Consider the following 26585-nt stretch of genomic DNA (forward strand, 5'->3'; position numbering starts at 1 on the left):
TCTTTAAGCGGCGGGACTTCCGGTCGACGTCGTCCGCGGCCGCCGGAAGGGGAAGTTTCGCCTCCGAACGCTCCCTCGCTCGTCCGAATTCGGTGGCGCCACGTCCGTCGGTCTCCGCCTTCTGCACCGCGACCTGGGCGGCTTCCGCCTCGACACCTTCCACTCTCGAAGCCGGCCGCGTCGAGAAGGGGCCGGGGCGGGGAGTCGGGCGGCTGTGCGCATCCTGGCCACCTAAGAGGCGAAGATGTCGGACATCGGGGACTGGTTCAGGAGCATCCCGGCCATCACGCGCTATTGGTTCGCCGCCACCGTCGCGGTGCCCTTGATTGGCAAACTCGGTCTCATCAGCCCGGCCTACTTCGTCCTCTGGCCCGAAGCCTTTCTCTACCGCTTCCAGGTACTGACCGGCGACCAGGGGAGTGGAGACTACAGATCCCAGGCGGGTCGGCGGCGGCCGAGCGTAGACCCACAGGCTGCGAGTGCGCGATGCCTCCTGGGATTTGTAGTGCGACCACTCCAGCGGCTTAGGGCGGGGTCTTGAGGTCCGGGGGAAGCTAAGTGGCGGCAAAGGGATCTGGAGCCAGGGCCTGGATACCTAGGCATGGAGGCTTGGATTTGGTCTGGCTAAGGGACTGATTTCGTCCTTCTATTAAGATTGTGCTCCCCGCATCTGCAGTCAGAGGAGGAGGCAGTGGGAAGGGAGGTTTGTGATAGTTGTCAATCCGCTGGACGCTGGTGATTAACAGCGTGGGTTTTACCTGGAGAGCAGGTGCCCTCTGACCTGGCTCTGCCACGTGGGTGGCCAGTGGCTGTCAACTTAACCCAACGTCCATCTGAGTTCCTTTTATGTTAATGGAGTGGGTCTTTTGTTTTTGGTTTTGCTTTTTTGTAGGAGTGATTTGAGGTCAGAGGTGCAAAGAGTGAGTTTGTTTATCTGCTTTTCCATGCTCTAACTTAGTATCTGGCGTGTAGTGTTTGAATATGCAAAGGAATGAGTAAAGAGTTAATTGCTCCAGAAATGGAAGGCCTTATTAATTTTTTAAGCACAAAGGAAGCAGTCCAGAATAACATTACTGTCAAGAGAATATTTCCTGGAGATTGTCTTTACTCACTGGATTCTTTAATCAGTGGCAGGTCAGATATTACGATCTGACATTAATTTCAACACGTTACTTGGCCTGTGGATAATACTTTTGTTGAACCCGCTCTTGACCGGCTGTTTCTTAGTCTCCTTTGCTGGTTCCTCATCTTTGTGACCATTAGATGTTGTGATGAGCCCCAGGGAGCAGGTATAGGACCTCTTCCCAGCTGTAGGTGATCTCATTTACCTTCATGGCTTTAAATACTTTGTATAATACAAACATAGGTATTTTAAGTCCAGATCTGTCTCCTGATGTCCAGACTTGTACATCCAGCCATCTATTTGAAATTACTATTTGAGAGGCTGATAGAGTATCTCAAACTTATTATGTCCAAACTAAAACCCTTTTCCCCTTTGCCCTATAAATAAATAGAAACGCCATTATTACAGGAGCTCAAGCTAACAATCACGGAGTCGCTTTTGACTTCTCCTTTTCTCACACTCCAAAGTCAGCAAATTCTGTTTACTTTAGACATATAATCAGAATACGGTACCTTTTCCTTCTTCATTGCAACCATTACCATTCCAGACTGTTCCTTTCAGTCTTTTCTCTAGACAGCTGGAGTGCTTCTTCTGAAACATAAATGAAGTCCTGTGAGTCCTCTGCCCAGAACCTTCCAGTGTTTTCTCAACTCGATGAGTGAAATCAAGTCCTTTCAGTGTCCTGCACCACCTCTACTACCTCTGTGACCTCATCTCCTCCTACTCTCCATTTTGCACATGAGGGTCCTCAAAGGAATCCTAGCTGTTTCTTAAGTAGCTAACTCATTCTCTCCCCCCTGACTGTTTGCACACTTTGTTTCTCTGCTTGAGAGAGATAACCATGGCTTCCCTTCTTACCACATTCAAGTGTTTGCCCAAATGCTATTATTTTTGGCAAGGCCTTATCTGATTGCCCTTCTTTACTTTGTGTCCCTTACCCTTAATATTTTTTGTACATATCACCCCTTGGTATTTTGTTAGCTCACTTACCATCAGAAAATAAGGCTCCATGAGATCTTTGTCTTGTTTAGCACTTTTTTTTTTTTTTACCTAGAATAGTGCCTGGCACATAGAGAGTGCTTGCATGGACATTATTGAGCACTGGAGGTACAATTGTGAATAAGACAGAAAAAGTTGCAGCTCCCATGAAGAAAATAAGAGAGAGGCATGTGCTAGATAGACAGTGATTTAAGGGGTGGATCATTTGATAGAGGGCTCCAGAAAAGCCTCAAAGAACATATCTGAACTGAAATCGGAGTGGTAAGGAGCCAGCTTTGGGAAGCTCTGACTCTGGGAACAATCTTCCAGGAAGATGGAATAATAGTAAGCTTAGAGGCAGGCACTAGAAACAGAAAGAAGACTGGATAGTTAATACAGAGTCAGCTGTAAGGATGAGGATTGAAAATGAGGACAGAGATAGCCAGGGGTTAGTGCAGTAAGGCGAGAATGGAAAGGTAGGCTGGGCTAGATTATATAGGGCTTTGTGGTTTGAACTTCGTTTCAAAGACACCAGGAGGGCTTTGGGGCCTTTGAACAAAGGAGTTACAAGATTGCCTTGACTGCTCTGTGAGATGGACTTGGTATGTGGGTTGGGGGTGAGGAAAGAATCAAGTTAAGGAGAGATGGTGTTTTGGACCAGGATAGCTGTGACGATAGAGAGAAATGGATGAATTTGGGAGTTGGAGTGGACAGTATTGCAGCTGAATGGATATGAAGGGGTGAAGGGAGCAGAATTCCAGGATGTCATTGTTTTCACAGTGGGTAGAGGAGCCTTATACTGAGATTGGAAATATTTAGGGAGCTTAGTTTGGGGATGGGGGAAGTTCTGGGTGAAGAGTTATGTTTTGAATTTGGTGAAAAAACTATTAAAATTCTCCCTTTTCAACTACAGATCTGTGTGAGGTCAGATTTTCTTCTTATATCTCAACCAAAACAATATATCACATCAGGTTGAATAGAGAAGATGTGAGAATCTGGTTATCTTCTATGAAGCCAGACATTAAGGAGAGTTGCAGTGTAAAACGTCACGGACTAATCTTGCTTTTTTGAAAAATAGTTTTCATAAAAAAATTGCTATTGATATTAATATGTAGTGGATTTATTGTTATTATCTTACATAAAAACTTAATTTTTTTCTCAGTGGTTAAAAAAAAGGTTTATGTTTTGGCCATGTTAAGTCTAGAGATGCTTTTTAGGCATCCAAGTGGAGAAGTTAAGTAGGCAGTTGGCTATTAGAATATGATTTTGGCCTGCAGCCAGAACTGCATACTGTTTTCTACTTATTTGCTTTGATACATATTTGTCGACTGATTGAACAGTATTGTACACTTCGTGCCTGGTGGCATGTTGGGTGATGTGTGTGTGCAGGAGGAGCAGTGGCTGTCAATCATTTTGTGGGAAAGACCTGGTCAAAACTGGCTCTTGACCCTCCTTGCAAAATCTTGCTCACTTGTCTAGTCAGATTAGTAAAATAAAGCCTTTCTAATAGACCACAGGCGCATAATGTTAAAAAGGGTGAACTGATTAGAAAGTCATTCATGTCACACCTTCTGTGATTTCCCCATATTCCTTGCCTTGCTTCTTGGGTGTTGGTTATCTTGAGCCTGGGGAGAAGCTGCTGGCAGGAAGCAGAACAGTGCGCTGACTGCCAGGTGTGAAAGGACCAATCTTTATACCTTTCTGCTCCTGCTGTGATGTGCCCTTGACCAGAATTGAACTGGGATCCTTCAGTCCGCAGGCTGATACTCTACCCACTGAGCCAAAACAGCCAGGGCTCTTACCCATTCTGGACAAGTTTAGCTTTCAGATTCTCCTGGAGGAACTTGTTTGCAAATGAGAGGCTGAGGTGTGAGGACAAACAGCATGTGGTGTGCTTTCTGCTAGAGGCTCATCTTTTCCTTAGAAGCTGGATCTTTAACAGCTTCAAATAAAGATGGGACGATTGATTTAGCTTGGATAGGTGTGTGTTAAGACTCACTTTACTGTTGCCCACAGTTCCTAGTCCCTCACACTTAACACCTGACAATCAGACAGTTCACTGTGATCAAATGCCTTCATATTGGTCCCTGATTCGCTAGGAGAAAGGTGGCAATTTCTTGCTGCTCCAGCGGTTTCTGAGATGACGTTTCCTGGGGCTTTCTCCACACTGATAGTTTGTTTCTTTGGACAAAATAACATTGCCCCCTCCATCTGTATGGTGCTTCTCCATATATTATCTCATTGAGCTCCCGAAGTCACCCTGAGATAGGAGTTATCCCAGTTTATAGGCAATTACAGTTTCTGTTTCTGTTTCGGTGAGTTGATCTGAGCTCTTGTTTAACTCCTTTGCATAATCTCTACCAAAACACACAGGTAAATGTTAACAGTTTTGAGAGTGATTTCTTCCCAATCAGTCATAGCAAATTATTTGTCTTTCTCTGTTAGTATAGAAAGACTATGAGATTTCAAGTAGCTGAGTCATGGTCTTTGGGCCTAACTGGTTGTATGCTCTTAGGCAAGTTATGTACCCTTCCTGAGCCTAAATTTCTTAATTACTGAGTACATGTATATAACCAGCACCCAGGTCAAAATCAGAACATTACCTAAAAATGGGGATAATTTTGTAGCATATTAACTCTGTCTTAAGGGTTTACTCTATTCTAACTCCATTGATTATAAGATGGTCCATGCATTTAATACAACCTTTGGAGGGAGAAGAAAGTAGATATTACATTTAATGAATATATTGATAGTTAGATACATCCTGATTTCAGAAACACAAGAATGATATGTTCAAGTTGAGAAAATATGTTATCTACTTTATACCTCTATTATATAAAACATAGAGAAAACTGTTTGCAAAGATCCCAGTAAATAGTCCGGTAAGTAAACTATTTAGAAACAGTGCTGTTTTTATTTATTAGGAACTCTCAATTTGTTTCTTAATTTGTTGCCAAGAATAATAAGAAATGGCACCAATCAAACCTGTGATTTGATCTGGTGCCTATATTTGCCAACCCCTGACAGCAAGCCTAGATGCTTGATTTATGATTGTACCTGGGAAGGAAGACAAGCACACACATAACCGGAAGGACAGTAACTTGGACTGTAGGCTGAGCAGAGAAGTAGCCCCAGGGTTTGGATTAGAACTTGAGTGGCAGGTGTTTTGGTATGTAGTATAGCTTTCCAATCTTTCCTTAGCAGTCCCGTCTACATTAGACAGTTCTTTGGTCATAGATAAGGTTGCCTCTTAGACCATGGCTTTGTTTTTTAATTTTTTATTGAGTTACAGTATACAAATAGGAAAGTATGTGTGTTATATATTTACAGCTTGTTGAATTTTCAAAAACCAAATTACATGTATGTAACCAGCACCTAGATCAAGAAACAGCATTACCAGCACCCCCAAAATGTTCCTACTGCTCCCTCTGGCCACTTCCTCCTCCAGGGGTAACTAGTATCTTGACTTTTAATACCATAGGTTGTTTTTGCCAGTTTTTTTTACATGCTCTAAGTGAAATTAATACAGTATGTATTCTTTTGTGTCTAGCCTTTCTTTTTTCTTTTCCAAGCTTATACCTTTATTTTATTTTTCTTGCAGTGCACTGGCTATAACTTCCAGTACAATGTTCAATAGAAGGCAAGGTAGCAAACTTCCTTGTTCTAGTTCCAACCTCAGGATTTGAAATCTGTCTCCACATTTATTTGTTTATTCATTCATTCATTCATTCATTCATTATTGAGGTAACATTAGTTTATAACATTGTATAAGTTTCAGGTGTGAAACACGATTCGACATCTGTATATAGCACAGTAACTATTGTCTTTTTAATAGTACATTTGAGAGTCTCCCATATTGTTGCATGTGGCTATAGATTGCTCATCCCCAGATTGTTCCATCCTGGGAATAGACCACTATCTATTTACCCATTCTACTGGTATTGGACTTTTTGGGTGGTTTCCAGCTTTGGCTAGAATGCATAGTGCTTCTGGGAACATTCTGGTACATAACTTGGTGAACATAGGTATGCTGAGTAGAATTGGTGGCTTCTAGTAGCTCTTTCAAATCTTCAGTTGAGATTTAGTGCTTTTTCATTTGTTTTTCTTGCATACCTAGTGTGTAAAAAAAAAAAAAAAGCCACAGTTTGCTAATACCAGCATTTGGCACATGGGTGCTCTTCTTTCTTAATTGCTTGGTGACCCAATCAGACTTCAACTCCAAATCAACCAATCCTTATTGTTTCAGAAAAAAAACAACAACCCCACACAGTGTTTTTGATAGTTTTAAAAAATCCCACTCTAGATTCTGGATGGAATTGTGATTATTTCAGTGGCAGATCGTTTTAGTTCAAGGATGGCTGAAATAAACATTCCTCAACAGAGGTTGTTGGACTGAACTAAAGAACAATGTCTTATGGGTTTTTTTGCAGGTCTAATATACCAGTGAACACGTGGGCTTCTTGCCCTTGTTAAGTGAGCAACTGGGCAGATTACCTAAACTCTAGTGAGGGGCCAGCTTTCCTCATGGAAAAGCTGGGTGATTATGGGTCTGGCCTTGGGATTACTGTGGGTTTAAAATGAGATGTTCCCCTCCGAAACTTCAGGCACATGAGGCACACAGACCTCTGCCTTCAAGTCCTGGGCTCTTTGCACTGCACCTGGCTGCCTGTAAAGGGATCCATGGAGGCTTTCGGGGTTGAGGACATACCTCCATCACCTCCAACCCAGAAAATAAGGCCTTTTCCTTATTTTAATGGTTTACATATCAATTAGAGGAAAGGAGGGGGTTTAGTTGGGTACTTTCCATGGGGATTTCAGAAATTCTGTATTACATTGTGTCCTTCTGAAGAGACAAACTATCTCTTGGTGTTCTCAAATTATAATTTTAAAGTAATACAAAAATAATAAGACTCTTAGATCAATGAAAGCAAGTATAACTCAAGGGTAAGCTTAATGAACAGGGAACAGAAGTGAGGTATTTTGACAGACACTGATTTCCAAAGAACAGGTGCATGCAGTGACTAAAAATAGTGTTGTGTTGTCAGTGTTAGTGAAAATGTAGTCAGAAAAATAACCAAGGTTTCTTTTCTAAAATCAGGCCCCTAATAACTTACAGAAATATGGGGGTAGTTTAAAATGTGCATTTGTAAAAACCAGATCAGTGTGCATCTCCTAAAGATTGTAATACTCATACACTCCACATAAACAGTGTTTTTACAAAGCACCTTCTTAGTCCACTTTCCTAAGGCCAGCCTTGTACAAAGTCTGTGAGACAGGGAAGGTGGGAGTCATAGGACAGATGGCATTGGTAGATGAAGACACCAACTCCACGGCCCAGACTTTTGCAAGGCCCCATGGCTACCTCAGGGCCACAGCCAGCGCTTGCTTGATTCTGGTCTTTACTCCCAGTGTTTTTCATAGGCAGGAATAATCAACTTTATGTAAGTATATTCGTACTGAAAATGTTTACTAATTGTAATATACCTCAGAATGGTGATGTCACTTGTGAGAGGCAGAGTAAAAGTAGGGGTTTAGTATCATAAGCTCTGGGGTCAGGCTGCGACAAAATTCTCACTCCACCACTTACTAGCTATTGCTTAATCTTTTCTCATCTTGTTTCCTCATCTATAAATCCACCTCATGAGTCAATGCATGGAAATGAACAGAATAGCACACTATTTTTTTTTAGAAATCATTAGCCAAAGAACAGCAAGTATTAGTATATCACCTCCTTTTATGGTGGTGATTGAGGCTCAGAAATGAGAATTTGTAAGCTAAGACTTTAATCTAGGTCTTCTCAAATCATTGCTAGTGGTTTTTTTCCCCCTTAGACTACTGTTTCTATGATAAAATTGTGAATAAACCGAAATGAATGTTAACCAATTTTGTTTTACTGCTTTAATGTACAGTTCTTGCAAAGTCACTTTTGGGGATTTAAAGTGCATTTTCCTTCACAGGGAATTAAGCTCTGCGGGTCCTACTACTCGGAGAATATAACTTGCCAGTGATATGTCTGGTCAGGCCCCATCACTGATGTCCTCTGTTGTAGCCACACCCCAATTGTTAGCATACCTTCTCATTGATTGTGCTGTTGCCATTCCTTAGGACTTTGCACTCGTTTTTCTAAGACCACACTTACCCTCCCTTGCGTCCACTCCTGCTTCTCTGGGCAGCCTCCCTCACTGTCAAGAACTTCTTGAGCATCAGTTATGCCTTTTGTGCTTGTGCAGTAAGACACATAGCTAGCTCTCAAGCCAAAGCTAGCATTATGCTGGCATTTCCAAAAGTCTGGAAAGCCATCTACTTCCACCACTATTATTTAACATGTTCTGGAGGTACTTGCCAGTGGGTTAGACAATGATGGAATAAGATACACAATTTTATTTACAGATAGAGTTCTATACTTGGAAATCCCAAGAAGCTCAGTTTTCAAATATTATAAACAATAAGAAAATACAGCTTTGATGAGATAGATATAGAAAGCAGCAGCTCTATGGAAAACTATAAATGCTGTGAAAGACTTCTTCCTGGCTGGTATTATATCTAAATCACATTATATCAGTGATGGCGAACCTATGACGCGTGAACCTATGATGGCGTGTCACCTCTGACACGCGAACTCATTTTTTTGGTTGATTTTTCTTTGTTAAATGGCATTTAAATATATAAAATAAATATCAAAAATATGTCTTTGTTTTACTGTGGTTGCAAATATCAAAAAATTTCTATATGTGACACGGCACCAGAGTTAAGTTAGGGTTTTTCAAAATGCTGACACGCCGAGCTCAAAAGGTTCGCCATCACTGCATTATATCATACTAGTAGTGGCCCAGTGCACAAAATTCATGCACGGGGTGGGGGGGGGTTTCCTCAGCCTGGCCTGCACCCTCTCCAATCTGGGACCCCTCGGGGGATGTCCGACTGCCCACAGGGATTGGGCCTAAACTGGTAGTCGGACATCCCTCTCGCAATCCAGGACCGCTGGCTCCTAACCGCTCAGCTGCCTGCCTGCCAGCCTGCTCGCCCCCAACTGCCCCCCTCCCACTCTTGCCAGCCTGATCACCCCTAACCGCCTCTGCCTCGGCCCCGCCACCATGGCTTTGTCTGGAAGGACATCCGGAAGGTCTCCCAGAAGGTCTCCCAGTCTAATTAGCATATTACCCTTTTATTAGTATAGATTGATATAATAAAGATATTGGTTCTAGTTCATTTAGAAAAATAAAATATTAAGACTAACCAAGAAAATTGTGACAAGTGTGGTAGAAAAACAGGAGGGGGATCATTTAATCATGTACCTTTACCAAGTATGAAAACATTTTGTAAAACTAAAAATTAAAGTAGCTTGGTGTTGGTATAGGAATTCAGTTCCAAACAGAATAGTCTACAAGTAAACCTGAATATAAAAAGGAATAAATATATGATAAAAGTACTTTTTCAAATCAATGGAGAAAAGATGGGTTACTCTGTAAATAGGATTGGGAAAACTGAGTGGCCATCTAGAAAAATAAGTTAAAATCTCTTCCTCACTCCTTAGGTAAACCAGGAATGTGCTAAAATAAAACTGAGCACTTTTATCTTCTTGGAGTGAAGAATCTTGTAAGCATGATACATTTGCCTACATGAAGTTAAACTGTATGTCCAAGTATGGCAAAAATATCATAAATGTATAAGGCTAATGACAGTCCAGAAAATATTTGCAGTGGCGAGAAAGGGAAATTTTTATAATAAGTAAAGAAATGCAAATCTAGCAGAAAAATGAAGAAAGGAAATGCTGAAGTTTGAAAACCATAATTGGTGAATGTAAAATGCACTAACGGGTGGGGGTATAGAGAGAAGACAGGCATTAATGTACATTTTAAGAGGAAGTATAAGTTAGTTAAACATTTTTGTAGACATTTGGTAAAATCTACCAAAATTAAATGCAGACGCTGATATAGCAGAATGACTCAGAAATTTATAATTTATCTTATATGTATATGTATTTGAGAATATTCATTGTGGCATTGTAATAGTTTAAATGAAGTTTAGATATCTACATAAAAGGAATACTGTGAAGGCAATAAACATATTTTTCAAGGGAATGAAACAAGGTATAGAACAGTGCGATATAAGAAAGGATGAAAAGGGATAAATAATAGTACCACATTATTTCTTTTTTTTTTTTTTAAATCTTTATTGTTCAGATTACATTTGTTCCTCTTCCCTTTTCCCCCATAACTCCCCTCCTCCCAGTTCCCACCCCACCCTCCGCCCTCACTCCCCACCCACTGTCCTCATCCATAGGTGCACGATTTTTGTCCAGTTTCTTCCCGCATCTCCCATTCCCCTTTCCCCCCCAAGAATAGTCAGTCCATTCCCTTTCTATGTCCCTGATTCATTATAATCACCAGTTCATTCTGTACATCAGATTATTTATTCACTTGGTTCTTAGATTCACTTGTTGATAGATGCATGTTTGTTGTTCACAATTTGTATCTTTACCTTTTTCTTCTTCCTCTTCTTAAAGGATACCTTTCAGCATTTCGTATAATACTGGTTTAGTGGTGATGAACTCCTTTAGCTTTTCCTTATCTGTGAAGCTCTTTATCTGACCTTCAATTCTGAATGATAGCTTTGCTGGATAAAGTAATCTTGGTTGTAGGTTCTTGGTATTCATCACTTTGAATATTTCTTGCCATTCCCTTCTGGCCTGCCAAGTTTCTGTTGAGAAATCAGCTGACAGTCGTATGGGTATTCCCTTGTAGGTAATTGAGTCTCTTTCTCTTGCTGCTTTTAAGATTCTCTCTTTGTCTTTTGCTCTTGGCATTTTAATTATGATGTGTCTTGGTGTGGTCCTCTTTGGATTCCTTTTGTTTGGGGTTCTCTGCGCTTCTTGGACCTGTAAGTCCATTTCTTTCACCAGGTGGGGGAAGTTTTCTGCCATTATTTCTTCAAATAGGTTTTCAATATCTTGCTGTCTCTCATCTTCTGGCACCCCTATTATTCTGATGTTGGTACGCTTGAAGCTGTCCCAGAGGCTCCTTACACTATCTTCGTATTTTCGGATTCTTTTTTCATTTTGCTTTTCCGGTTGGGTGTTTTTTGCTTCTTCGCATTTCAAATCTTTGACTTGATTCTTGCGCTCCTCTGGTCTGCTATTGGGTGTCTGTATAATATTCTTTATTTCAGTCCGTGTATGCTTAATTTCTAGTTGGTTCTTTATCATAGCATCGAGGGTCTCATTAGTTTTCGTGACTCTCTCCTCAAGTTTATTGACAGCTTCTAGCACATTTTTGCAAGCCCTCAAAATTGCGATTTTTAGCTCTATATCCTCCATTTCTGTCATGTTTTTTTGTCTCCGCATTTTTTATGCTTTCTTGGTGCACCCTCTAGTGGTCTTTGTGCGCAGTCTTGTTCTAGTTGAGCCTTGATTGTTGTAGTTAATACTAGAGGGATTTGACCACCAGGCCGACTGGCTGTGTGAATCAGCTGTGTCTGCCGCGGAAAACTTCTGTCCTCTGGGGAGGTGCTAATCTAGCCTTTGCCTGAGGCGATCCGGCAAATGGCTCTGCGCAGGGCTTGGGCGGGGCGGGCTCAACAGGGCGGGCGGAGGGAGCCGTTATGGTGCCCTCAGTCCTGTTCCCAGAGGCTCTGCTTCTCAGAACCCCCGGAACCGCTGCAAACCTCGGAGGGAAAGCTGCCTTCCAACTGATGCCAGACACTCCCGCTTCTCCCGTTTGGGTCCGAGTCCCCAGCGATTCGCCCGTATCTGGAGCTCAGAGTCTGAGACTCCCCCCTGACCGAAAACGACAACCGCGCTCTCAGCCACCAGCCCGCTTTGCGCGCGCACCTCCGCACCTGAGTATTTTCCACACTGCGCCTCCTCTGAGCCTCGGTGTGCTGTTATTTTTCCTTCTAGTTGAAGAGTCTCTCCTCAGCCAGCCTTCCTGCGGTTCTGGGTGATGTCCGTTCCGTCTTTTAGTTGTATTTTTGAAGTGGTTGTTTGCGGCAGCAATCTGCGGTGTTTACCTATGCCACCATCTTGGTGGAGTCCAGTTGTGTCTTTCCACATTATTTCTTGAAAGAAATACAAGAAACTGATTCGTTGTTGCTGGAAAGGCACCTGGGACACCCAGGATCAGGAGAGAAGCTTACCTCCTGTAATTTTTTCTGGTGGAGGGAAGATTAATATTATAAAGTCAAGTGTCTATATTGCCTAAATAGCACAATGATTTGGGTAAAAATTTTCTTATTTTACTTTTACCTTTTGAGTATGACATTTTTTGACAAGGTTTGTCATCCGAGTAGTAGTAGTATTTTCCTAAATAGAGATATTACAGTACTGTTGGAAATTGTCTTTGTAATTCATTTTTGGCAGGCTTAACTGTATGTTTGATCTCTGTAAAGACTAACCCTATACTTCTACAGTATTGATTTGTGTTCAATTTGCTTAGAACTGTTCATTGCTTATTTTATTTTATTATTATTTTTAAATATATTTTATTGGTTTTTTTACAGAGAGGAAAGGAGAGGGATAGAGAGTTAGAAACATCGATGAGAGAGAAACATCGATCAGCTGCCTCCTGCACACCTCCTGCTGGGGATGTGCCTGCAACCAAGGTACATGCCCTTGACCGGAATCGAACCTAGGACCTTTCAGTCCGCAGGCCGACGCTCTATCCACTGAGCCAAACCAGTTAGGGCCATTGCTTATTTTATGATGTTGTTTTATTCCATTGATTTGTATACTGATGTGATTGTAACTGATGAACTTTACTTAGGTCATCTTCTTGAATAATATTGGTGGTGCCCCTTTTTGTTTGTTTGTTGTTGTTGTTAATCCTCACCTGAGGATATTTTCTCATTGATTTTTTTTCTTTTTCTTTTAGAGAGAGTAAAAAAGAGAGGGAAAGACAGAGAGATACATTGATGTGAGAGAAACACATCAATTGGTTGCCTCCTGCACTCACTCCGACCAGGGAGGAGCCTACAACCAAGGTACATGCCCTTGACCAGAATCGAACCTGGGACCCTTTGGTCCACAGGCCAACATTCTATCCACTGAGCCAAACCGGCTAGGGTATTGGTGCCACTTTGGTAGCTCTCCTTATTGAGAATGTTTTGCAAGGGTTAATTTTGTGCAGTTAAAAGAAAAAAAAATTAACCAGGCTTAGAGACTAACAGCTGTTTTTATTTTGATCTGGACAGATTTGGAGACCCATCACTGCCACCTTTTTTTTCCCTGTGGGTCCAGGAACTGGATTTCTTTATTTGGTCAATTTATATTTCTTATATCAGTATTCTACACGACTCGAAACAGGTACGTTATCCATAACTGTTGCAGGTATTGTTTCTTTTTAACTTCCTAAACCATATGTTTACTTGGAGGAATTTTGAGGGCAGTTATCTTATATAAAGAGATGGCATAATGAGAGTAAGTGCTCAGGAAGTGGTAGCTGTGCCAGGACTGGACTAGGCACTGAGAATATTCGATTTCTTGTCCTCACAATAAACTCAGGAGGTATAAGTAGCATTGTCCCCATTTCAGAGATGAAAAAAAAACCCCAACAAATCCAGGGACTTACAAATCTGGCCCATGTCCTTAGTGTCTGTGCTATTTGCCCTTCACTGGACTTGACATCTCACTCATTTCTGTCACACAGCAGACCTTGTCCTTTAGTGCACAGTTGGGCTGAAGTGTACCTGTCTCCTAGATTGAGGTTGAAAAACACTACCTTATGCAATTAAAAGCCTAGACTTATTCTCTGTAATTGAAACACTCAACTTTAAGATATACAGCCAGGATTTAGTGACATGGTAATTTATCAGATACGACTCCCTATATGATGTTATGGATAAGCTCTCTTATACAAATCTTTTCTTACAAGGTTTCTTGCGGATTGTTATTTATTTCCTACAATAGCTTGTATGCTGTTCTGAGTTGCTTATCCTGGGAAGCAGTAAATTGATACTGCTGTGTCAAAATGTGAGCGTAATGATTTTGAAAAGGCTGGCTGACTTCAGATTTCATAAACCTGCTGGCTGTTAGCTCAGGATGGAGAATTCTGAACCATCTTTAAATCTGTCAGCTTGAGCACGGGGAACCAGTCTCCTAACTGCAGGGAACTACAAGAATGGGCATTTATGTGTCAAATATAATCTTTCCTTAAATTGGTATTTGCTACTATGTGCTTTTTAAAAAGAAAAACATCATTACGTTAATACTGTGTCAGACTGTTACTACTGGGAGCGACCTAGCCCATTTTCTTAGTGTTATAGAGGAGAACAGGAGCTTCAAGGAAGTAAAGTGAACTTGACTGAGGTGAAACACACAGCAGGATTCTAAGGCCATATCAAGGGTTTGTCCTGAAATCTACCAGAATAGATGATTTTCATTCTCCTTGTCCCAGTGGGCCCTGATTAGTATTCTACCCCTCTGATATAATTTAATTGAGGATTAAGTTGTTGTGGTCATGTGTCTTTTATACCAGTAGTAAACTCTAGGTTAAGTGTAGATGACCTATGACAAGTTTTTAAAAATTTTTATTATGGAAAATTTTCAAACATTTATAAAAGTAGAAAGGTTAATAATAATTTTTTTTTCTTTTTTTGAAAAAAATTCACGTAGCATAAAGCTCACTGTTTTAACCATTTGAGAGGCTATAATTTTGGAAATTTCTTAAAAACGGAGTCATACAATACATGGCCTGTGGAATTGTGATTATCATCTTTCACTTACCATTGTGTTTTCAAGCTTATTCCTTTTTATTGCCAAATAAGATTCTATTGTATGGAAAAACATTTTGTTTTTTCAATTATCAGTTGATGGACATTTGCCTCTTCAGTTTTGGGCTGTTATGAATAATGTTGCTATGAACCTTCATGTGAGAAGAACTTTTAAGGTCTTTCCATTTAAATAAGATTTTACAGACAAGAAAACACTGGTCTGGAGAGGTGGTGACATGCCCCAGAGTTCACAAGTAGGTGAGATAGCACGGCCAGGACTGCAACCCCGGTTTGTTGATTCCTTTCCTTCCCTCACCATACAGCCTCAAGGAAACATGTGACAAAATGTTTGCTATATGCATATTTTCCTGGCTGAATTAAGTCTATAGCAGTGCCGGCTTATTTGTATTTTTGATTTATACCGAAGACTGCAATTGGAGGCCAGTTAATTTGTAAATTCCCAGTTGCAAGCTTGCCAAAGAATAAAGTACTGTAGTTTATGTGAGTACAGTATTTTAAGTTTTCAATCTAAAGAACCCTTAAAAATCACAAAGCCAAAACCACATAAAAAAGAAGCAAAAGTATCATTAAAATTCAGAAACACTTGTCAGAATTTCAGCTCTGATTCATCCGAGTGATCCCTACCATTAAGCATCCTTACCACTGTGGCTGAAGTGTGCCTTTGACATACCAGGGGAGAGGTAAGGGGGAAAAGAAGAGACATTTGTTGGAAATTTATTTATTTATTGTAGATTTTTTTTCTGTCTTTCTGACACTTGTCAGGATTGTTTTAAATTAGAGGGAGGTAAGGTAAGTGCTTGAGCTAGAGTGACCTTACAGTCACTTGTTTCTTTTTTCTGTCTCTCTTCTTGTCTTCTAGCCTAATGCGTGTGGACTCCCCTTAGAAGGGAGAGCTGGGCCATGTTGATTTTTCTGCTCAGGAATAAGACAGAGCCTGGTATATGGTGCAGTGACAGGAGCCCTAAACTAGTAATTAAACTCCACTCTGCTTCTAACAAGCCATGTAACTGCTCATTTAGCTTTATTTCCTCATCTGTCTAAAGGGGATCTAGGTCTTTCCATTCGACCTCACACGTAGTATGAAGGTTAAGAGTCAGAGGCTATGGAAAGGTTTGGCTGCCCTCCATTCCCTGCCCCGCACAATGCTCCCTTGCTGGAGTGTAAGCTCAGTAAGCCCAGTGCTGGATCAAGTGGAGGTGCTTACTTAATCACAGTAAGTACCTCCCAGCATAGTCCTGCCGCGGTAGACACAGTGGTAGGCAAGACAGATATGGTTCCTCCCCCGACAGAGCTTATGGTATAATGCAGGGAGAAGGGATTAACCAAGTATCACAAATGCGTCGTGGGGTCATGAACGAGCCATGAGGGAAAGCCTGACAGGCCGTGATGGCGTCTTGGCAGCTCTGGAATCGAGTCCTCTCTTTGGGTCTCTCTTAGTCTGAGGCCATCAGAGCATGGTACTTACTGGAATTCATTTGGAAAACTCAGGTTAGCCTTCCTAGGTGACTGTAGTTGAGGGCTTTATTGAGGCATGGATTTAGATAGTTTTAAAAATTTTATTGGAGAGGACTGATTGTAAAATATTCTCATTTTGGCTTTTATGATTTTTAAAGCATTTCTCTACATAGAAATGATTTATTTTGTTCTGAATTTCTGAACCATGACATTTGGCTTATTTTTGTTTCTAGGAGCCTTTGATGGGAGGCCAGCGGACTATTTATTCATGCTCCTCTTTAACTGGATTTGCATCGTTGTATCCTTCAGTCTATTATTTTGGGTTGGAAAGAAACCAGTTTTGTGTGTGTGTGTGTGTGTGTGTGTGTGTGTGTGTGTGTGTGTGTGTGTGTGTTTTCAGGTTTGGGAAAACAGTGTTCTGTGCGACACTTCCAATGACAGTATTTGCATCTTCGTTTACTGCAGTTAATAATTAAGAATCGTTGAAGTTCTTTTTAAACGCTGTAGTAAATCATAGAGCCCTGAGTGATGCATTCTCTTGCCATCGTCTCTGTGGGATTTTCCCACATTTGGTTGCGTTTTATTACTGTTCCCTCTTCTTGATCCCAGTTCTCTGTGTTCTCATGTGTGACAGCTTGTTGCCTGCGCACAAAGAGGCTCTGGGCCCTGAGACAGCTTTTGAAATCTGTGGTTCTGATCAGAAAATTAATTTACAACCAGCATTCTTTTCTGACCTCTTTGCTGTCCTTGTCTTGGGGTCCTAAGTAGTGATGCAGCCCCTCCGTCAGTACCCGGCTCTGGAAAGGACACTGGCCTGTGTCTCCGCTGTTTCAGCCACAGTTGTCAGCAGCCCTCCAGCTGCGGACCTTCACAGATGGCGAGAGACGCAGAAGGGACTTGGTGGCTCAAGTCCTTGCTTTGGGGCTTAGCTTCCATTGACACATGGCCAAGAGCCAGAAAATGTGGCACTTTGGATGCCCTTTTCCCTCCTTGAAGGGAAGAAAAAATATTTTGGACTTTAGCCACACTGTGGAGCCCTGAACATGTAGAATCATTATTTGTTTCGGAGGGCACAGGCATCTCCATCCTCTCATTAAAGGAGTGATGCTAAAGTGCAGAGGCGAGGTGAGGGAAAGAGGACACAGGTGACCAAACTGAGTCATATGCCGAAGCAGATAATGTCTACCATTTCCTTGTCATCGTCTAGACTAATAGAATATTTGGAATGAAGATTATTAGACACCTTTGTGCTCTGGATGTTTTAAGCCACCTGAAGTATAGAAAAGTGTGTTCCTTCAGAACACTGGAAGGAAATGAACTTTTACTGGGTGCAGAGTGCTTTCTTTGTCTGATCTTTAACTTTACAAACCAAGATTACTGGCTTAGCAATGGACATGCAGGTAAGTTGGGACTATCCGTTTGCCCTTTTGTATGTTTCAGATATACAAGTAAAGGCCTTTGACAGAAGCTGAAATTGCATTAACTATGTGGTTAATTATGTGATATTTTGAAATGATAGAATTATAGCTGTTTTTATTTTGAAGATCCTACACGAGTTAGCTAAGTCATTACTTTTCTTACTCATTTCTGGCTCTTTCATCATGTTTGAACATTGAGAATGATGGCTATCCAGTATTTTTTTATGCACATAAAGGATAGACATTTTTTAAAAATTTAGAATATAATAGTTAGTAAATTTAGAATATACAGTTAGTACATTTTTTAAAAATTTAGAATATACAGTTAGTAAAACTTTATGCCTACTTTTGGCCCTGATATTTTTCTGAATCTGTCTAAAATAATATAACTGTATTTTATTATAGAACTTTGTAGATTACGTTTATGATTCATTAGAAGGATCTGCTTACAGTTTTGATGAGTTGAATTTCTTTTTGCTTTTTGAATGGCCCTCTAAGGGATTGTTTGGAAGGGAGAGGTGAAAAGGTAGATTCATACTAAGCCCCTTTTTAGGGCCCCTGGAGCCTGGTCCTTACATGTTGATTATTTTGCAGTTGCTGATGATTCCTCTGATCATGTCCGTGCTTTATGTCTGGGCCCAGCTGAACAGAGACATGATTGTGTCATTTTGGTTCGGAACACGATTTAAGGTATTGTAGCCTAGTTGGGAAAATTTCCTTTTCATTTGTCTATAGAAATCCCTCTTCAGCCCAGAGATGTGCTTTCTGATTCGTCCAGAAGAGGTCAGTGCAGAGCAGTGTACCACTGGCAAGCCCCTTCTTGCCTTCTCAGTCCCCATTTCCTCAGCCAACCCAGAGTCCTTTGCTGATGGTCACTTCTCACTCCCTCTGTATCTTAGGCCCCTCAGCCATGTGTCCCTGAGAGATCTCCTGTATGTGTGTGTGGTAGAGAGAGGGAAGGAAAGATACTCATGTGAAACCCTCTCTTTTAAAGTCTGTTCTTATCACTCCCTGTTATATATTTTATACTTTGGACAAAATTTGTTTTTGTTTGCCCTCAAAACACTTACTTTTGTGCTTTCTCTCACAGTTTTCCACCTGTAACATTTTTAAAATTATCTTACTCCTGCAAATCCTATTTGTTCTTAACTGAACATACTTATTTCCTGAGTCACCTGCCTGGAATTAGTTGTGCCTTTGGGCTTCTGCAATGTTTTGTGTTTCTCTTACAGTAATTACCACGTCTGCCTTCACGTTATTTAGGGATAACCCTTTCCTTCCTGGTTTATAAAGTCCCTTAACTCTTGGTATGATGTCTTGATTCTCATAAGGAGCTCAAGTGTTCAGTTTATCTGGAGGGCTGTCTTATTCGGGAGAGTATTAGTTCAAGATATCAATGTATAGAGAGGTAAAAATTCAACTAATTTTGTGAAATGCAAAAGGAGAGCCACAAAAGATGGGGTATTTTAAATTTACTGGTAACAGTATGCTGGTTGGAGTCATGAGATTCTATTACGGACCACGTTTTTAATAGCACAGGACACTCGTCTGCTTTCTGGGTGCTAATATCAATCTGTTTGTATTGCATTTGAAACCGTCAGCAAGGAGCTCTGTCTCTCCAGTCACTGATGGAGGAATACGTACAAGTTTAGCTAGGAAGTTCAAGTATCATAGGAGTGATGCTGGACTGATGGGAGAAATTTGGGGCATGACTTTTCAAGGGATTTACAAAGCCTTGTCAGAACATTCTTACCCATTCCTGCCCACTCTGTATCCCCTTAAGTGTGGTTACTCACATGTGTATCTATTCTTTTCTAGGCCTGTTATTTACCTTGGGTTATCCTTGGATTCAACTATATCATCGGAGGCTCGTAAGTGATACTAGATTTATTTATTTTTTCTTTTTGAGAGGCAACAGGCATTTATTTGAATTCAAAAGAAACGCTATTTGGAAAGCACTGATTCAGGCAGAAAGCCAAATAGTGTTCCCTGTTAGATTTATTTAATTGGAAACTAATCCTTGGACGACTTCCATTCTTTTTTATCTTCCTTCTCTAATTTTTATGAGACTAAAGAATCTCAACATTGATGCATTGGAACTTTGTCTTACAGAATAATTTTATTTTGATGTAATTGATTAAATTGTAGGGCTTTAAGTACATTTTAGCATTGAGTGATAGTGTTTTTGTTGTTAGTTCTTTATGACAGTAGGCTTCCATATATGTGTTTTTGAATAAATACTCATTTCTGGATTCACTGTCCAGATTGAGCAAACAGATCTAATTTGTGTCTAAACTGACTACTCTAAGAGCTGTGCCTACAGTAACTATGTTCTTTAGTCTTAATGCCTTGGAAACAGCTCACCAGTCACAGAAATGCATATTCTCAGATGGGAAGTAACTGGGTGAATAGTAGAGAAGTTTGACCAAACAGGGTCAAATTTCTAGTCTGGAATTAGGACGAAGACTTAGGAAAACCTTGACTGCATCCAGTCAGAATTCTAGGAAGAGGATAACATGCAGCTATTCGGAGAACTCCCATTTCTTACACTACAACATATTTGTAATGTTTCAATCGATTCTAATAGTACTAGTCCCTAGTATGTTTGCCGTATTTGCTCTGTGTGGTCCTAACTGCTGCTGCATACTGATAGGGAGAAGTGAAAGAGTCAAGCAAGCAGACTGTTTAGAAGCAGTGGTTCTCAACCTTCCTAATGCCGCGACCCTTTAATTCAGTTCCTCATGTTGTGGTGACCCCCAACCATAAAATTATTTTTGTTGCTACTTCATAACTGTAATTTTGCTACTGCTATGAATCGTAATGTAAATGTCTGATATGCAGGATGTATTTTTATTGTTCGCGACCCACAGGTTGAGAACCGCTGGTTTAGAGAGTAGCTAGTTGTGAGCTTGGTAAGGCCACCCTGCTCCCCAGAAGGACAGAGCTGGGAGCAGTTGCACATGCTGGCTTGTCCCTGCTGGAATCGTGTTGCAGTGAAGACAGAAAGATATGCAATAGTAAGAGTGGATCTATAAAACCTTGCAGTGGCCTCTGTGTAAGCCGTGGGGAAACTGAAGAAGGTCAATGCTTATTTTAGGATTACAGGGTGAAGGTCACGTTTCCAAAGTGATCTCCGCGATAGCTTATACCAGGACACAGGGAGCGAGGGAGAGTGCTCACTGGCACCAGGAATGGGGAGCAGGCGTCTCTCCTTTCCTTGCTCCCATTCTTCTTTCTTGCTGGTCTTCATTGTTCACCACGTTTTACAAGTACAATATTCGTATTTAGAAGATTTCAGAAGTTTGCAGCTTTTCCTACTCTTAAGGCAGGAAGTCGCAAAAATAATATTTTGAGGATGGGCTAGGACTTGAAAGAGATGTTAAAGGGGCAGCTGGCCTTGAGGAGCACAGACCCCATTGGTCCAGCAGGCCTGGTTTCCCTTCTCCCTCAGGATGCATTTGCCACTCAGACTACAGCTCACTGTCGAGCTGTCACAGGTCCCCAGGGATCACAATGGGCTGCCATGAGGATCTCCTCCCTGTGCTGTTAGTTAAAACTTACTGCTTCTCACTTCACTGCTTGAATGTCTGTAAACTGATTTGGCTCTCTGTTTGCAGGGTCATCAATGAGCTCATTGGAAATCTGGTTGGACATCTTTATTTCTTCCTAATGTTCAGATACCCAATGGACTTAGGAGGAAGAAATTTTCTGTCCACACCCCAGTTTTTGTAAGTGTTTTTTCCTCTCGCTTGTTTAACAATCATTTTACTGTCCATGTTCTTATGTATCCTGATAAAACTTGAGGAGGAATAGGATTTACCTCTCTGTCTGATGGAAAAATGTGAGCCAACAAATGAGTCACCCTGGTCATAGAGTCAGGGCACCAGGAATGAAAGCCACAGCTCAGTCTTCTTCACAGAGCCTTAGCCAGGGGCCACTGAGACTAGAGCCAGCACCACAGGAGCGATGGGCAGCGCCAGTGTGCGTAGCCGCGGGGCCAGGATGACAGGCTATCAATTTCTCCCAAGAGTTTGGGTGAGGATGGGTGACGGGGATAAGTTAGCTCACTGGTTAGTAATGTAACACTTTTCTATTAAATATTACCGATTATATTATTTATGGGACTTTTCAGAATTAAAATGAGAGACTTGAGTTTGTATAGTCCTTTGCTTTAGGGTTTACTCACGTGAGGAGGCCGAGGACACAGCTTTGGTTTTGAGACAGACTTGGGTTGGAATCCCATTCCCCTCATTGACCAGTTTTGATATTGGGAAACTTAGTCAAACCTCCGAGCTTCAGTTTGCCAGTCAGTAAGTTGGGGGGAGCCCCAGCTCACAGGACTGTTGGCAGCACGGTAGTGGAGCCTCAGTAAATACAAGTTCTGGGCCTGTTTCAGACATTGTGATCTAGGGCGGGAGAGATGCTGACACACTCAAGCATGTGAGTAGTATGACCATTGTGTCCATGAAGCAAAAGACTGCCTGACAGTCACGCCCAATCTCCAGCTGGGGATATGCAGTAATAGCTTGCACTTAAAAGCTTTAAAAAACCGCACACACCAGCCCTTTTCATGTCTTGCATGTTTTAATGTTTTGTAGTTTGTCATTCTTACAATTCTTTTATAGATTAGGGATAAGTTTTTAAAGGAATTTTATTATGAAATATAATATACAAACAGAGAAGTACACTATTGTAAGTGTTTTTTGTTTGTTTTCTCCTTTAAGAGCATAAAAAGAAACTTGTTTCTCTTCTGAGTCTTGAGTTGCCTCCAGGCTAAAAAAACAAATGACCAATCTGCTTTCTAATTATCAAAGGACACACAATAACAGCAGGCTTGGATTTTTGATCTAGGTCTGTCAAGTCAGATGGCAGATGCATCCATTAAAATAAAAACGTGGTGCTTTGGGGAACAGCCAACAGTTACTGTACTTTAAATGGTCATATTCTAACTTCAAGGCTTGGAGACATTTCTCAATTGTGGGCAACAAAGTATACGAGATTCTGTGGCAGAATCAGCAGCACGTGGAGCCTGCCTTGCATTTGAGCTCTGCTGGTGGAAGCCCTTCTGTTATGTTTTGCATAAAGATCAGATGACAAAATGTAGCTCCTTGCAAAAACAGGAACTGCTTTGAAATTACCATAACTTTTTGTTGATTATGTATAATTGGGTGTCTTTTTATACTAATTACTTGCATTTAATTTCACTGTCTGTTTAAGCAATGGAGATGGCTTCCATATTGTCTTACAATAAGAACCAAAGCAAAACGGCCCGAGCACTGCCTGTTTTAAGCGTTCTATTTTATTATGCACCATGGAGGAGCATTATCATACCAGAACGTCACGGATATCGAGAAACAGTGCTTGGGAATACATTTTGATTTAAAGCTAGAGCTGTATTCATTGAAAGGGGAAGGTGTGAGTTACAGAATTCTAAGATGCATCACCATTCTGCATTCCATCTAGAAAAGTAGGCAGCCCCTCTTCTTTGCTGTATGCAGTTATTTTTCTATTTAAAAGGGGACCATTATCTTTTTGGGAGGGAGCATGAAGGCACACGGGTGAAGTAAACATGACGGCTGCAGTCCCTAACTGCTGTCACTGGAACCACCCTGTGTCCCGTTGCAGCCTGGGGTGTATTGGCTGGTGCAGGGTCTAGGCCCCAGAGCCAGGCTGCCTGCATTTGAATCCTGACTGTCAATTCAGAAGAGCTTTACTCAGTCTTGCCTCAGTTTTCCCTTTTATGAAATGGGGCCATAGTGCCTACCTCCTAGAGTTGTGAAGGTGAGATGAATTTACCAACATGTGGTACCTGGTGTAAGGGAAACCCTTTATGACAGGTTGTGCCCTGCGGGCAAGTCACCCCTCATGGTTTGAACAGGTATCACACACAGTCTTCTTCAAGCAAAACTTTAAACTGAGTATCTAGTGAGTGGAATCAGTGTAAGCATAGTCTTAGTTTCCTAATAGTCAAGGAAGGGAAATCTTTGGAAAACCTGAGAACCTGGACTTTTATTTAAGTTTCTTAGCTGTTCTGTGACTATTAATTTATGAAACTATAAGGTGGCAAACCAGCTAACCTGTTTGGGCTTTAACTTTCCCACCACCTATGAGATGAATGCAGTTGGAGGGCAAATGCTGAATAAACTTTAAAAATAGACTCATACCTCCAGGACTTAACGCTGCCTTCTCCAGTCCCCCCACGGACGCTGCGGGACTCAGTTGTGTGCATGGTGGAGGCACCATGTGGGGCTGAACACAGGCTGCACATTTGTCCTTGGAAAGTGGATTTATTTTGTACCCTTTGATCCAGATGCATATTAAAATACTACATAATAGGTGTTTTTTTCTGGTGGTCAGGCCTGTGGGAGTAATAGCTCTGTTTTTGTACTATTCTGCATGAATTATTTTGCTAATTAGAGAAAAAATTTTTAGAATGTAAATGTAGCTGAAAACTTAGTAAATTTACGAAGCCTGAAAGTGAGTGCTTTCTCTGGTCAGGGCGTTGAGCTAAGTGCTGAAAAGGCAAGTTAGTAAGACATTGTCCTCAGCCATCCATTGGCCACAGACTAATACAATTCAGTTTGACAGACCGGGGGACACTGGGAAAGGTGCTAGGTGGCCTGACAGTGTGTGGAAGTGACTTTGTTGTCTTCTCTCCCTTTGTTCCCCGCCTTGCTCCAGGTACCGCTGGCTGCCCAGCAGGAGAGGAGGGGTGTCTGGATTTGGCATGCCCCCTGCTAGCGTGAGGCGAGCAGCTGATCAGAATGGTGGAGGCGGCAGACACAATTGGGGACAGGGCTTCCGACTTGGGGACCAGTGAAGGAGTGGCCTCCAGCCTGCTCACCAGCCACTCTGCTCAGATGAAGTTTTCCTCCCAGTGCTGGGTGTGCTCAGCAACTGCGTCCCAGCAAACACTGGTGGACCTGGCCCACACTGAATGTAGTCTTTCCGTACAAGACACCATTTTTTAAATCCTGAAGAAAATATAAGTGTTCCTCAAGTTTCGTGATTCTCATTCAAGTCCTTTCTGCTATGAAGAACAAACGTCAGCTGTGCAAATTTCAGAAATGACTATGGTTTTTGGTGTCTCCTCTTCCTTTTCTGTCCAAATGATGGGTTTTGCTAGGTCTTGGTCTGCTGTCACCAACCTGGGCATCTGCGAATGGGCCACCAAATGCTTGTCAAAGGGACCCTTACCTCTTTCTTGCACATGCCTCCCTTTTACTTCTTCCACCCCCCCCAGATTTGCAGCTAGAGGAGGTTTCCCATAAAGTGGTTCTGCCTTTGACAAGCTCTCTTATTTATTGACTTTTGCCAAGGCTTGGTCACGAAAACCTTGTTCAAACCTTTCTTCCCCTTTGGTGGCAGAGCTGTAACAGTAGCGGAGAATATGAACAGGGGACCAAGAGCCTTTTCTCAGCTTTGCCATCCTGTAACCTGGTATCAGTTGCAGCCACTTGCCAGCTCTTCAGATGTTTTGATAAAAAAGCACCGCTGGGTCAGCAAGGGCCACAGATTGGTATTAATAAGGCATGAAGGTGTTGCTAGGCACTTTTTCCCTCAGTGACCACAGCTATAGTGGAGTTGCGTCTTACACAGCAGCTGGCTTGAAACTGTGGTGGGATAATCCCTTTGCATCTGATGGGGGAGGCATCCTGGCTGTGTGTGAACCCAGAGTAGCTGGGTTGTTTGTGCTAGAAAATTCCAAGTCAGACTTCACCGGGAGATGCTGTTTTTGAGAGGCCCCTGGGTGTTAATTCCATTTCATTCTCATTCTGGCTATATGTTTACTAAGTAGAGTGGTAAGAAAATCCTGTGCCCTTTTTAAGATGTCATTTTTTTGGCCTCTCTTCTCCCTTTTATGGCCACATACGTCAGTTAATTGTGAGGAGGGTGTACCTCCTCCGTATGAAGATCATATTTTAAGAGCTAATGCAAGCAAATCTGAGTCATCATTTTGGGTTGTAATGGCTTTAGAATCATTGTGATGAGGGTCTTTATCATTGATTCACAAGTGTACATCAGACCAACGTAAATACCCACAATTCCTTTCTCACAGGTGGGAATTTTCATCAGAGCTAGGCCTGTCACCGAATAAAGGGTTTTGAACATGTTCCACACAGTTTCCTATTTGATGTTTTTATTCCGGAAGCAGACTGCTAGGAGCAGTGTGGCGTGGCTGCCGTACTTCAGCCAGCTTTTTAAAAAGGCTTCGGGCATTTCGATCAGGTTTATTTTCGGGAAACTGTGCTAACAGGATGGCTATTCTTCGCCCCACTCTTACACTGTGATGTGTTATCCGAGGAAGTGGGGTTTGAAAACAGGTCCTCCTTTTTAATCAAGTTTGTGTGTATTTCTCCAGACTTAATTTATATGGTAATGTGGGAGGGGGCGGAATCTGAACCTTAACTGTCAGATGTTCCGCTGTTGACCTGTGGCCGCAGTAAAATGCACTGGTGACGTGTAGAAGCCATTTTCCTGTTATGTTGCATGTGCACTCTGTGCAGGAGTGGAAATCACTGTTAGGAGGTGCTCACGGCCAGTGAGCTGGAGTCTCACATGCCCGCTCAGCAGTGCGACTGCCGAGAGCAGAGGTGTTTCTAAAGGTGGTTACCGAATTCTTCGGGTCAAGGCAAAATGCTCCTTAAATTCGTCCTCTTAAATGCATGTAAGGAGCTGATGATTTTATTAATCTTATCTGGATTGCCTATCTCCTAGGAATAATTTTAGCTAAGCAAACTCTTTGAGGTTGATTTGGCAAGGCAAGATGTGACAGTGGATTCTCTTTATGAATGAAAAAAATCCTTATTTTGTGTAGAAAATTCCCTTTTTGTAACTAATCATTTTTATTGGTAAAAAATTGTAAATTAAAATGTACAACTTGA

The 26585-nt window shown here is 41.6% G+C and overlaps 1 protein-coding gene across 1 annotated transcript; it reads left to right on the forward strand.

The window, feature by feature from the left end:
- DERL1 (derlin 1) lies at positions 1 to 26585 on the forward strand. Its single transcript, XM_005857323.2, has 8 exons — positions 1 to 397; positions 13289 to 13400; positions 16516 to 16580; positions 17656 to 17682; positions 18295 to 18390; positions 19519 to 19571; positions 21318 to 21428; positions 24382 to 26585. The coding sequence occupies exons 1-8, from the start codon at positions 245 to 247 to the stop codon at positions 24518 to 24520; spliced, it is 756 nt and encodes a 251-aa protein (XP_005857385.1). The 5' UTR covers positions 1 to 244; the 3' UTR covers positions 24521 to 26585.

This window comes from Myotis brandtii, unplaced genomic scaffold (genome assembly GCF_000412655.1).
Source record: "Myotis brandtii unplaced genomic scaffold, ASM41265v1 scaffold1102, whole genome shotgun sequence".
In the NCBI taxonomy this organism is placed as follows: domain Eukaryota; kingdom Metazoa; phylum Chordata; class Mammalia; order Chiroptera; family Vespertilionidae; genus Myotis; species Myotis brandtii.